Source organism: Trichosurus vulpecula, chromosome 1 (assembly GCF_011100635.1).
Source record: "Trichosurus vulpecula isolate mTriVul1 chromosome 1, mTriVul1.pri, whole genome shotgun sequence".
Classification (NCBI taxonomy): domain Eukaryota; kingdom Metazoa; phylum Chordata; class Mammalia; order Diprotodontia; family Phalangeridae; genus Trichosurus; species Trichosurus vulpecula.
The window spans coordinates 309,521,767-309,534,701 of NC_050573.1; the positions used below are offsets into that span (position 1 = coordinate 309,521,767).

At 35.3% G+C, this 12,935-nt stretch overlaps 1 protein-coding gene across 3 annotated transcripts in view; it reads right to left on the reverse strand.

The window, feature by feature from the left end:
- RELCH (RAB11 binding and LisH domain, coiled-coil and HEAT repeat containing) overlaps positions 1–12,935 on the reverse strand; it is a 143,208-nt gene that overhangs the window by 43,021 nt on the left and 87,252 nt on the right. For 2 of the 3 annotated variants that reach the window (XM_036755624.1, XM_036755619.1), the window contains exons 12-18: positions 12,687–12,777; positions 11,312–11,383; positions 8,207–8,347; positions 7,949–8,113; positions 5,790–5,937; positions 3,883–4,039; positions 2,223–2,346 (exon numbers count right to left, since the gene is read on the reverse strand). In XM_036755624.1, coding sequence (XP_036611519.1) covers positions 2,223–2,346; positions 3,883–4,039; positions 5,790–5,937; positions 7,949–8,113; positions 8,207–8,347; positions 11,312–11,383; positions 12,687–12,777 — 898 coding nt within the window. The remainder of the gene's footprint in view (positions 1–2,222; positions 2,347–3,882; positions 4,040–5,789; positions 5,938–7,948; positions 8,114–8,206; positions 8,348–11,311; positions 11,384–12,686; positions 12,778–12,935) is intronic. The other variant, XM_036755628.1, reaches the window with a different exon arrangement.

Below are 12,935 nucleotides of genomic sequence, written 5' to 3' on the forward strand. Positions count from 1 at the left end.
TATTAAGTACTTACTATATTATTTAAAGAGCACTGTGCTACAGGGCTGGGTTTCTGGCACTTTTCTTATCCAATTAAGAGTTCAATTAAACTAATTTCCCAATCTATTAAACGTCTGAATTTATCATTCACAGAAGAAGCAAGGAAGAATTGTGAAAATGGACATAATTTTAACAAACGGTGGCAAAGCATAGGAGAAGCTTCTAAGGAAATGATCACATCACTTCAGAATTCATAATACATTTCTAGAAGAGTGCTAGAAAGGAATGAGGAACAAAATCAGTCTTAATCTATGTATTCAGAGGGCTTCAGAAAGGTCTAATTACAGTTGTAATAACATAGGCAGACTCTCAAAGAGAAGGCATTTCAAGAGGGACAGAACACTCAGAATTGAAAGTGAGACTACAGTAGCAAAGGATCCTAAAAAGATCAAATAGAGACAACTAGAGACACTAGCAGTAACACAAAGAACTTTTCAATGAAACCAGAATGAAAAAAAAAAAAAGCCAAAAAATCAACCAGCTCTAATTAGGCAGTATTATGGGAGATTTAGTTTAGAATGGGTAGATGAAAAGGAAAGAAATGAAAGAACAAAGTAAAGCTGAATGGTATTCTAGTTACACCTTAAGTAACTTTAATTCCATTCTGCTACTTCTGAGGAGGTAAAAAATAACACTCCCCCCCACCCCCTCCAAGTGTTCAGAGTACCTTTTCTAACCAATTTTTTCTTGTGCCAGCTAGATTCATAACAAAGAAGAAAACTGGACAGGATGGTTAGAAAGTAGGTTAGCAACACAGCCAAAGTCAGTATAAGACACTTAATCTAGAGCCACAATTGTGAAAAAAGAAGGTGGGCATTTGGGGTGGGTACTGAATACATATGTCTGGAAGTAAAGGAGATAACGGGGGGTTTGGCTACTTGTAATCAGAGTTGGGACAAGAACAGATATCATTGCGGATGACTCTAAGTTGAAGAAGGGTAGCAAAACAATCTAGTTGATTCAAAATTACTCCAACCCAAAACCTGAATATCAGAATTTGATGAAAACTGTTAAATATTAAAACGGTGACCTTGTGGAAATTCCTTCGGAAATTCTGGAAAATCATTTACTTGTCTAGGACAGTTTAAGTATGATTCATCACTTGGATAGAAAGATAGATTAGATGGTCTTAATAATCCAAGATTCCAGACAATTATAAAAGATTTAATCACAGAATCTTAAGAGTTTAAAAGGATTTTTGCAGATGAACAAACTGACTCCTTAACAAATTAAATGACTTTTTCCACTATACTATAATGCTTAAAAAGTCTAATAGTAAAAACTGCTCTGAATTTTAGAATGAAACTTATCACTTAAATTTTTATTATTTTCAATATGTAAGATCTAGTTTGACCTAATTTTGTATTTCTTTTTCAATCAGACTTGTGAAATTATTGGCATAAGGGAACTCTCATGGAGCAAATTCTCTCTATACATATCTTCAAATGCTCTGCATCTTAAAGTTTGAGAATACTGGTAGCATGGAGAGGCTAAGCGATCTGCTCAGGTCCCAGCCAGTATGTGTTAAGAGAGAATTCAGAGCTCAGAGCTTTCTGATATAGAGTCAATTTTCTATCAACACTATGCTTGCTACATTTCCTCTTTATCTGAGCCTATTCAAACTCAACTGGTTAGCTCAAAAAATCTCTTAAAAAATACTATAAGATAATGTAATTATTTATGTAAAATTATGACTTAGGAGCTAAGGAAATTAAATTTAATATCTAAAAAAAATTCTTACATAATAAGCAGCAATGATGGCAAAACTAGCTGGGATATTAAGTTTGTACTGATAGCAATATTTGCCTCCACTGAAATCAAAGGTAGGACTTCTATTTAAAGCTTCCATACATAGTGCAGCTAAAGAATTTTCCCAATAGTTCCTTTATTAACTTCCTTTTTGTACCTAAGGGTATTGCACTAGTATTATCTCAAAAACCTTGGTCAGGGTACTTTCCTTTTGGCACTCCAATGCCTGGGAAATCTTTCAGGGTCCCACTGTGTATAATACTATTCCTAGATCTTGAATATCAACTGAGATTGAAAACTAAAACATTTTAGGGCAGATGTATAAAGCATTTTATTTTTCTATAAAAATATATGATACTACATCAACAGAGAAATCTAGTAAAGGGCTCATCTACTTCTCTGTATCTAGAATTCATGGAAAGTATGTTATCACCTTAGTGTTTGTAAATATTTTCCCAAATGTCCGGCAGAGGCGCCAGAAAAATCTGGAGAATTCATGGACACAGGCAGTTGAAGCAACATTGATTTTACCAACTATTTCTATGAGTTGTGGTAACCTGAATGTGGAAAGGAAAAGGGAAAAAACAAACATGTATTATAAATCACTCTCTGTTTCCTTGTTATAATGTGAGATGAAATACTGTGCACAACAACCAGTCAACGCCTCTACAATTCTTCCCCACCTCTCCTAAATTTTACTTCTGATAGCACAATGAAAAGCAAAGTGGCCTAGTTCAGTCCTGGACCAGTTAAAAGTGCCTTGGAATGTATAAAACCATTAAAAAGTCTACATTGTTTACGACAAGTTAATATGAAATGATAACTCAAGTACCCAAAAGGCTTTGTGATTTCATCAATGTTAGGTATTCCCCTCCAATGATGAAAATTGCAACCTATTCATGCCTATCCATTCCATGAGCCTCTGGTACCATCTATCTAGATAGGTATTATCCTTGTGCATCCTATATACTCACCTATCTATAAATTAACCAGCCTACTGCAGTTCCAATGTGTTCAAGGCTGTAGGTTTAATTCATATATAAGCATTACTAGAAAAACAAATCAGAGTGCCTACTGATGTGGTAATATAATATCTTCATAGATAAAAGACAAGACATCCATAAATCAACAGAGGTATCCCTACTTAAGGCAACCAACGTCGTTTTGCAATATTATGAATCCATCATAAATTCTAACAGAAAGCAACAACAATCTTTGGCATCAGTATTCAGCTGATTAGCCAATTAGGGCATTGGTTCTATAACTATGATTGACTCCATAAACTCATTTAACATCATATTGTGTTTTCAAGAAATTATCAAACAATATGTGGAAGACCATGCTTTAACAGGTAAAAATGCTAACTTTTTAATCAAGTCTGGGTCTAAAAAACCCCCTTTTTATTTTTTGCACAGTTTGAAGCACTTTAAGATGTCTGACTTACGTTTTTTTTAGAAAAAGGACAATTTACTATAGTTTATGGCAGGACTTCTTAAACTTCTTCCACTTGTGAACCTTTTCAACTTTGGCAGGAATGGTAGGCTTTGCATGGCCTGAGGGCATGTGCAGTGCAAAGTGTGAATGTTCTGTGTTCAGAACCAAGGCTGCTGGTAAGACCAAGCTAGAGAAACACCTCAGATTCATTATGCACTTGATTTTTAATTAATTTTTGGTCACTGTGCATTCAGAAACAGAAGCACTGGTCTATAGTAAACATGTGGGCCTTTTGATTAGTGATGACTGTAAATAAGAGTCCTTAAAAAAACATAATTGTGAGTAGTGTGAAACTAGGTAATAGTTTACTTAAAAATTGTTCACTGATTTGCCAAAAATGAAGTCACCTAAGTAGGTGATTGCTAGTCTATAATTTTCAGGTTGTTCTTTAGTTCATAATTATCTACTTCACTTCTGAACAATTTAGCCATTTTACTTCTTTAGTGAGAGGGAGGCAAAATGAATGGACTCAGACAAGTGGATTTCACCACTTTCTGGGATGAGGTTTCTTGGGGTGGAGGATGGGAGAATATATTGAAACTGTTGACATAAATTAAGATATGCTGAAATCATATTGAAGTTGAAATAGGAAAACTTACAGCTGGTTCACCACCCAGAGTAAGCTCTCCCAGCCTGTTGTACCCTCGTGCTCCAGTTGATAATCATAAAGTTGTAGCAGCACAGCTAATTGCTCACGACTCCCAATGATGGTGGCCACATCCTGGAGAGGTGACACAGGCCGAGGAAACCTGGTCACTGGAAATGAGAAAAGCCAAAAAAAAAAAATGAGAAAGCAGGAATTGAATTATTAACTCTGGGGATTAATTTTATTCTATTCTATGGGGGAAAAACACTTCCATTAACTTTTTTCAATGCTAGATGCTCCATTTCCTATAGAAAACATCTATTTTAAAAATGACAATGGAAATTTCTGTAGATAATAGTGTCTTTTGGCATAACTATAGACACATTTATGAAATTAATTTTATCCACAGGGTAATATATGTCATGGTTAGTCTACATTGGAATAAGGGACCCACATTAAACAACAGGTCTGAAATTTGAGCAACAAAACAAATTTGGCCTTATGTGAACATTAGCCTTTAGGTAAATGGTCGTTGTGTGGCTGTTTATTGATTGTTTAGATGGTATCAAATTTATTGACATTTGATATTAATACTTGGCCAAAGAAAATCCAAAAACAAAGACAGTCCTTGTCCTTAATACTACAAATATCTGTTGAATGAAACAAAGTTATATACAGAATGAAAGAGATTTTAATGCATATATTTTGATGCATTAAAATTAGGAGTACATGAAAGGTGTGAAAGTGATTCTTGCTTTCTCTTGGTCAACTGCATCTTTTGTTCTTCTTTAATATATCATCATGAAAAAGTAGTTTTTACTTAATTAAAATAAAAAAAAATACATGTTACCTGTCTTTTGGGGGGGAGAAGAGAGAGGGACTCATTCTTACCTATCTTTCATACATCCATTCAGCAACAGATTTGAGAGGTAGAGTGTGAATGAACCTAATCTAACTGTGTACTACTCATTTGGGATCTGAGTAACCTACACTGCTGTAGCTCCAGCACAGTTATCCAATCAAAGAAGAGGTTCAGTGGAGTTGCAAATTGCCACATGACATAATCTCTGAGTGACCTAGAGTTCCTTTTGTGTAACAGTGAAAATGTTCTAAAGGCTCTATTTTTCATTTCATGTACTTCTTAACCTTTAACTAAAATGGCACGCCAACGCATTTTTTTAATGGCATGGAGATTATCCTGGATGGCTTTGTCAGCTGAGTACAGACTTTGAAAGATTCTAGACTAAACTGGAGTTGAATAGCTACATTTGGAGACACAGAAATATATGAAACTATCTACCAAAGGTGAATTAGGACCTGCATCTGTAGAGGAAGTATCCATACTGATGAAATCTTTTGAAGTTTTTAAATGTGTTTCAACTAAACTATATTACTTTGGGGAAAAAAAGGGAGGGGAAACCCCTGATCAATTGATTGCTGAATCTAATGTCTCTAATCATTTACATAGCATGACATAGTTAGTAACATTTTTTCTTTCATCTCTTACTGAAAATAAGAAGGTATAGGCTGGGGAAGAACAGAAAAAGAAAAAATTACTAAGCCTCTCAAGCAGGCACCAAGAGAAATCAAATGAATTTTTTCAGACTCAGATATATTAACAGAAGAAAATTAACTGTCCAAATGGAAAAACAGGTTGAATTTAGTGGTGCAGTGGTGACTATATAAAAAAAATAAAAAGAAACATATTAGAAAACATGAAGAAGAGGTTTATCTATACATGAAGCCATAAACTTTGTATGTCACATAAATTATGGTCACCAGAACCACACACTTATGCACTAAAAAGAAAAAAGAATTATTAAACAAGAGTGATTTTTGGAATATTTAAACAGTAATTACTTGAGATATTAGGTTTTTAATAATATAAATCTTCCTCCCAAAATTGAGCAAGTTCCATACCCTCTATCTGTGGCACTTCACCATGGAGTTTGGCTTTGCTTGAGAAAGGTGCATTCTGTAGCACCAACGTGAACAGTGAGGGAATCAAGGACTGCAAGGCAGAAAGATACATATGCAGCTTATGTTCATCTAACCCGTGCTCTCCTTCCTGAAACACAAGGAAGTTAATTTTAGTCTTCAGAAACACCTTACAAACAGAACATTTGAATGAATCTACACTACAGTTCTCAAATGAAAATACACATGAAGCTTTTATCTATTTCCAGATCTGCATCAAAGCATGAAGTGTTATAAAGGTAATAAAACCATTCTTTGCTAAGGGAAGCAGTATCAAGTAGGTCTAATATCTTGAAAGAAATTTGTGGGGCTCTTATTTTTTGAAATTCCGCAATTTAGGCAGCAGAATTTGAGGCAGATCAAAGGAATACCTTGCAGTTGCTAAACTTCTCAAGTAAAATAATTTCCTTTTCCTACTGATTACCTATCAATCTGTTGACATGTAGTATTTGCCAGCATTATATTCAAACGTGTGAAGAAAAGTTTTAAGAGGAGGAAACACAGAGAACAGAAAAAAGGAGAAAATGGGGGAAAAGTAGCATGTCATACAAGGAGATATAACAGCCTGAAAGAACAGAATCATTGAGCATGGAAGAAGCTGTTCAAAACCACTTGAGGTCTAAAGGATTATGTATGAGAGCTTATAAAAACATAACTGTACTTTGAATATACAAGCAAGAGTAACTCAAGCAAAAGATGACCTCCTATTGTCCTGAATGTAGTAAATAAGGTTTCCAGAGAGGAAAAGCCAGATATGAAATCATTTCTTAGTATGAGACAAAAATAAACATTCTCTAAAGTTATCAGTTGCTGGGTTTTTTAAAAAGAATGTACTTCATCCCAATTTTGCTTTTATTTTTAAAACAGTAACATTTTTGGAAGACAAGATAATTACTTCTAAATAGTTTCATTTTGAAAACAGAAGTCTAGGTATGGTTAGCTTCAATTATCCATGGTTAGATGACATTTAATAAAAGAATTTTACAGGAATCCTGTTTACACAGGTTTCAAATATAAAAAAAAAACAAACTATACTCTCCATTTGAATAAGTATTCAATGCAATTTCCCCTAATTCCACAACAGCACAGTGGAGAGAACAATGGACTTACAATCAGAAGACCTCATTTTTAATCCCAGTTCAGGTTGCTGACACTGGTCACAGAATGGCCTATAGTTGGCGTGAGCCTCAGAATTCTCAGGTGGAAAATGGGGTTAACGATATTCCTAGTATCTATTTCACAAAGATTATTGTATGGAAAGTGTAAAGCACTCTATACATGTGAGCTATGAAAAGGATGGCAATACATCTTCCTTAACCCAAGACAGGACTAAAGCTCCTTGAGTTCAATAAGGTGTAAAGGAGGAAGAGAGAAGAATTATTCTCTATGGATTAGGGACAGCCCAACGCCTAATCTATAGGTAATGGGAATGGGCCAATACTTACTAATAAAATCATTTAAATTTAAAGGAATTCATTATGTCAGTTTTGGATGGTATCCTAGAGATCTTGACATAAAAAACAGGCTAGAAATTAATCCCAACTAATTTTTAGCTCCTGTTACATGTCAAGGGTGAAAAAAAATTGAAGTTTTAGAAGTGAGGGAATTATTAAAATACTGCATTAAAATGGTAATTTTTGTAGGGTAGCAGGATACCCTACAGTACAGTAAAAGGTACAGTATCTTTATCACTAGAAAAATTTAGAAAGCAGTCATTTCACAATGTTCAAGGATAAACTTCCATTCTAGTAAGAGAACCTAAGATGCAGCTGGGAAGTGATGCAGAAGTTATTTGGGAAGTGAACAGAGCCAAGAAGAGGACTGGGTCAGTCAGTTTACTGAGGAAAGTTGAATGTATGTTTATGCTAGACAGATGGTTGTTGCTCAATAGGTGAACTTAATCCATGAATGGTCTTCTCACTTTGACATAGCAGCCTTTCCTAAGGTACCTCTCTAGGACCAAAGCCTGTAGTAGAAACATCAACTGGCAGTTAACTGAGAATATACTGGAATGTTCAATTAATTGATACATTCCATTTTTCTAACATGTACTTTACCATATAGTAAGCTTCCATAAAAACTTAAGCTGTGGAATCACCTACCCTGAGAAGTTTTTCAATCTTATTTAACAGTGTAGGAATAAGATGAGACTGCAAATTTCCAAGCTCTGTTGTCCAAGCAGCATAGGCAGGTAAAAATACTTGATGTGTTGCACTAACTACTCTTTCTGAGGGATCGCCCAAGGCTGAGAGGAGAAGTTCAAAACCCTGTCAAAAGCAGATGGGCATAAAGTTTGATAACAGGAAAAATAAAGTAAAAATCATGCATCATATTGATGAATTTTCAACCTGAAGGTATACCTGCTGGTATTTGTCTGGATCATCAATGTATCCCATAATAATACCAAGGCTTTTGATTACAGCTTCTCGTACCAAATCTGCTTTATCTTCCATTAGCATCTGCTGTAACATGGAGAGAACCAGGGAGCTACGGATCTCTTTCTGAAAGTAAAAATAAGCATGTTCTTGATACTTATGCCCAACTGTACATATTCATAGAGCTGTGATTTCTGAGTTTATTGGCTAGTTTTCTTCCTCCTTGAATAACATCATCCTAATCATCCCTATAGATATATTTTTGCACAACTAAGGTGTTTTCTTAATGTGGTGTAATACGTGGCCTGTTTTCACAATTTTCCAATATTACTGTAACACACTGATAGACAAAGTTAATAAGGTAAAGGAAAATTAACGTTCAGTGCTGTAAACGGGCAGCCATAGCTTCAGAATCCCATAAAGGCCAAGTGAAAATTTGAGTATGATTATCCTGCTACCCTACAAAAAATATTCTGCAGGAAAATCTTCTATTGTCTCAGGTATGCAAATTATCAAGCAACTATAAAGATTCTCCTCTTGTTTGTGACAAAAGAGAAAATCATGATCTGAAAATATGATCAGGAGAAAGAGCTATTGGTATGGCCTAGAACAGAGAGCTGACTTAGGAGTCAGGAAGGCCTAGAGTCAAGCTTTATCTCTAAAGCATACTGGTTATATAACCCTTGCAATTCTTGAAGCCTGTACTTTGAAACACCTAAAAATTCTGATCAACAGATGCCAGAGGACCTATGATGCCTATCTCCTGAGAAAGAGGCAATGGACTCAGGGTTCAGAATGGCATATATTTTTGGACATGGATAGTGCAGGAAGTTGTTTTGCTTGACTATGCAAATTTGTTTTTTTTTTTCCTTTTTCCTTTTTTCCTCAATGGGGGTGGGGAGGGAGGAAAGAAACATATTTTTGTTAATTGAAAAAAAAAATTTTTTAAAGGACTGAGTTGTAGCAGATACTGATCTACATTGGCAAGGGGTTTCCTTACTGAGAATTTCTTATACTAATGGAATCCCATCTTATTCCAGATGAAATCTTGCTATCCCCTCAATATAGACATGATGGGAGAATGAATGTAAATACTGAGTGTTAGGGGCGCTCTGGGCCTGGGCCCCCCGAGAGGGTAGTGAGACGCCAGGGAGTCTGGACCTGCTGACGCGGCAGTGCCCGTGTGGCTTCCACCACGTCAGTACCGGGGCGGCTCTTACTGGAGGAGCTCCACCCTCAGGGAGGAACTGGGGAGGAGCCAACCCGAAACACCCAATATAAGGCGCTCCCCAGAGAGGGTCAGTGGGATTTGTGTGAGATTTCTGGTACCCCATGCAATAAAGCTGCTTGTTGACTCCGGCGTTCTGCCTGGTGATTCTCCTCTCGCATCCCCCGAGAGGAGCCGGAGACATCCGAAGACCCGAGGGCAGGGTGAGTGATAGGCGGTAGTCGGGGAGTACGGGGTGCCAAAGTGGGGCACATCCCGTCCGGCCGCCGACAACTGAGATGCTTCTTATTAGAGTATAGCTATTCCTTTAATTTCTGGCAGCCAGAAATCAGAATGTTATTCTTTGATACTCTAGGTTTATTTTTTTTTTTTAATTAGATGTCGATTCTACTAATATTGAAACATCTTGTAATATCCACTATGAAAATTCAAAAAATGTTTTATTAAAAATAATAATTTTATTCTATATACTACCAATATTATTATTAATTTATTGGAGGTATGGACCTCTGAGTCCACTGGTGTAGGGAACAAGGTGTGGACGTTCCTTCCAATTATGGCAGTTAAGTAATGGGCACTGAGACATTAAATGACTTATCCAGGGTCACAAAGTTACCATTTTTAAGGGGTAGAATTTGAATGGAGATCTTTCTGCTTCGAAGGATAGCGTCTCTATCTATCATGCCATATTGCCTCTTGTTATTATTAAGAGTTTGGCCAATTACTAAAACGTTTGAATTTCAACTTAGTTTAGTTTCTTTAGTTTTGCTAAACCTGGTTAGTATCACCTCATGATCAAAGCAAGAAGAGAAAAATGAGCTTCCTTAGAAACATACAATGACTTAGTGTAGTGAGTGGTAAGATATACAAAGTGAAGCACATTAGATCAGGGATCCATTTGGTAATTTCATGAAACCTCTAGACTACTCAGAACCCTTGGTCTAATCACTTAAGAGTTTTATGCAAAGAGAATATTTAGGTAGAATTGTACAAAATTTGGAGCATCATTAGAATTTTTAGTTATTAGAAATGCTTCTTCCCCTCAATAAAAACAAAAAGAATTATTTTTATTTCCATTTGAAGCAAATGTAAATGGTTCCATTCCTTGTATGCGTTTATGTGGGAATTCAACTACATTTTGATCCTGAAGTTTCTTACCTAGAAAGTTTACCACAGTAATACCTTTCCAGACCTATTTCCACTTAGGGGCTGGAAAGAGTTATTCCTGGAGCCAACTTTGTCTCAAATAGAGAGTCTAGAATAATCTATGCCAATTAAAGAGTTTTATGACTGTTTTCTGCTGACAAAAAAAATGAGATGCTTCTGAATTTACTTACTTTAACCAGGAGACTGTACAGGGATACTCTATTTTCTGATTGTTAAAAGAGATTCGTGCTGTAATCAGTCCATGCTAAAACAGAATAAGCTAAACTGAGACTCAATCCAGATTATTTTAAACTTTAACTTCTTTGAACTCTGTCTTTGCTCTAATATTAAATAATAAATCTGAATTAACCAGAATTCTTGGAGATTTTAATTAACTGAACTTCCGGACTGACTTATCAGCACTGCTACATTCTGCGTTTCAGTCCCTGTTGAAAACTTTTCAAAAACACATCAGTCCATGTTTGTGACTCAGTAATGAAGCTTCCTAGATCACTGCTCTTGGTGGACCTTTTCTCTCTAGCTCCATTTTCTCTTTTCCTAAAGTAGTATGCCCTAAAAGAGTCAGGATCAGAATCCACAAAAAATTATATTTTTAGAAAACTTGCAGACTACTGGTTTATGGAGATATCAAAGGAGGTTTCTTAATTATCCAAGCACAGAGGTTTGTTAAGAAAAATAAATATAAAAATTCTTACAGGAAGGTAAGGTGCTAAGGCTCCACAGGATTCAGCCACCAGAAGTCGTCTCTCTGGGTATTTGTGATTAATCTAGAGCAATAAAATGCAAAGGAAGAAACAATGAGTGGCTAACCTTCACTGAAAGCCTTTTAGTTACACACGTTAGTGAATTTTTTTTGCTATATCTCTAAGCTTAATTTAAAATTATTATGCTATATAGAATTCAAAAGTGGTAACTGTTTATCTTATCTTATAGATAAACCTAAGTAAAAAGACTTACGAAATGTAACTGAAGTTTATAGGCTAATATATCTATTGCAGAAGATAAGGGTGTAAAGAAATTCAACTAAGAACTAAACATGATCCTCCAAATGAGGTCAACATATAAAATGACATTTGATGACTTAAACATAAAGGTGGACATAGGGGAGTATGGTGAATAATGTTAGAAAATATGCCTAAGGTTTAAGAAATGAAAGAGGACAATGGCTTTTAGATTACAGAAAAGCTTCACACCAATAAATCTTATTTTCGTTAGGCCTAAAAAAATGATATAAAGAAAGATCAGCAGAATGAGGATTATGTCCACAATGACTCTATATATTTACCTGTTTACCTATTTATCTACAAAGGAAAAAAAAAGTCAAAGGTACCAGAACTTCTCATGGATTTGGAAAGGAAAAAAAGCAAATGCATTTTTTGTCAGTTGATCGTTAATTGATTTGGGTATGCTGTCTTAGTGCTAGTGATTTTGAAATGAGAAAAATGCTCGGTATTTTGTATGTTTATTTGCTTTGTTGATGACCAATTTTGTAATTTGAAAAACACAATGCAAAAACTTTAAGAAGACAGGGATACGGTGAGATCCAAATACCACTATGATGAACCCAGCTGTATCACAGTCATATAATTAACAAGGCTAAAAATGTAATGTATTTGAGTTCTGCTAAGTATCCAAATATCAGATTTCACTTTGGGACTAAAATGTACTACTTCAAAATTAGTAAGAAGAGGTTTAATTATAAATATAAAATTTTACATTGTAGGACTTACTACTTATAATTTACTCCACTTTTCTATTTATTTCGTTAACCTATGAGATAGGGTGGCCTCATCTATTCTGAGTCACAATATCATCATTCAGGCTACAAGAAAATCAATATAATTTTATATATGAAAATCTCCTAGTCATATTAGAAAAATCTTTTTTAGTGTTTAATTTCTATAATATTGATCTATCTTATAAATGAACTGGTAGGGGCAAGAACTCAGGACAATTACCTTGTCCTGAAAGGCCATGTAAAAAATTATTCTGTGAGAAAAAGGCATGTAATTACTAAACCTCATATAATTAAAGAAATATAATTTTAAGAAACCCAAGATAGGAAATTACCTGTTCCCAACACTGTGGCAAAAGCTCAGCTTCTACACGCGTTGGTCCAACATGACGTGCGAATGCTACACAACCAGTCAGTATCATCTGTCTGAAAATACAAATCAATAGAAGGAAATATGAAATGCTACTATTGTGAAATTTCCCAAATGCAATCATGCCTGTTCTCTTCCTCATATTTAATTCTGGGTTCAACTCACTGGGTGTAATGACTGCCCCACATGTGAAGAAGCCCTATCAATGCTCTAG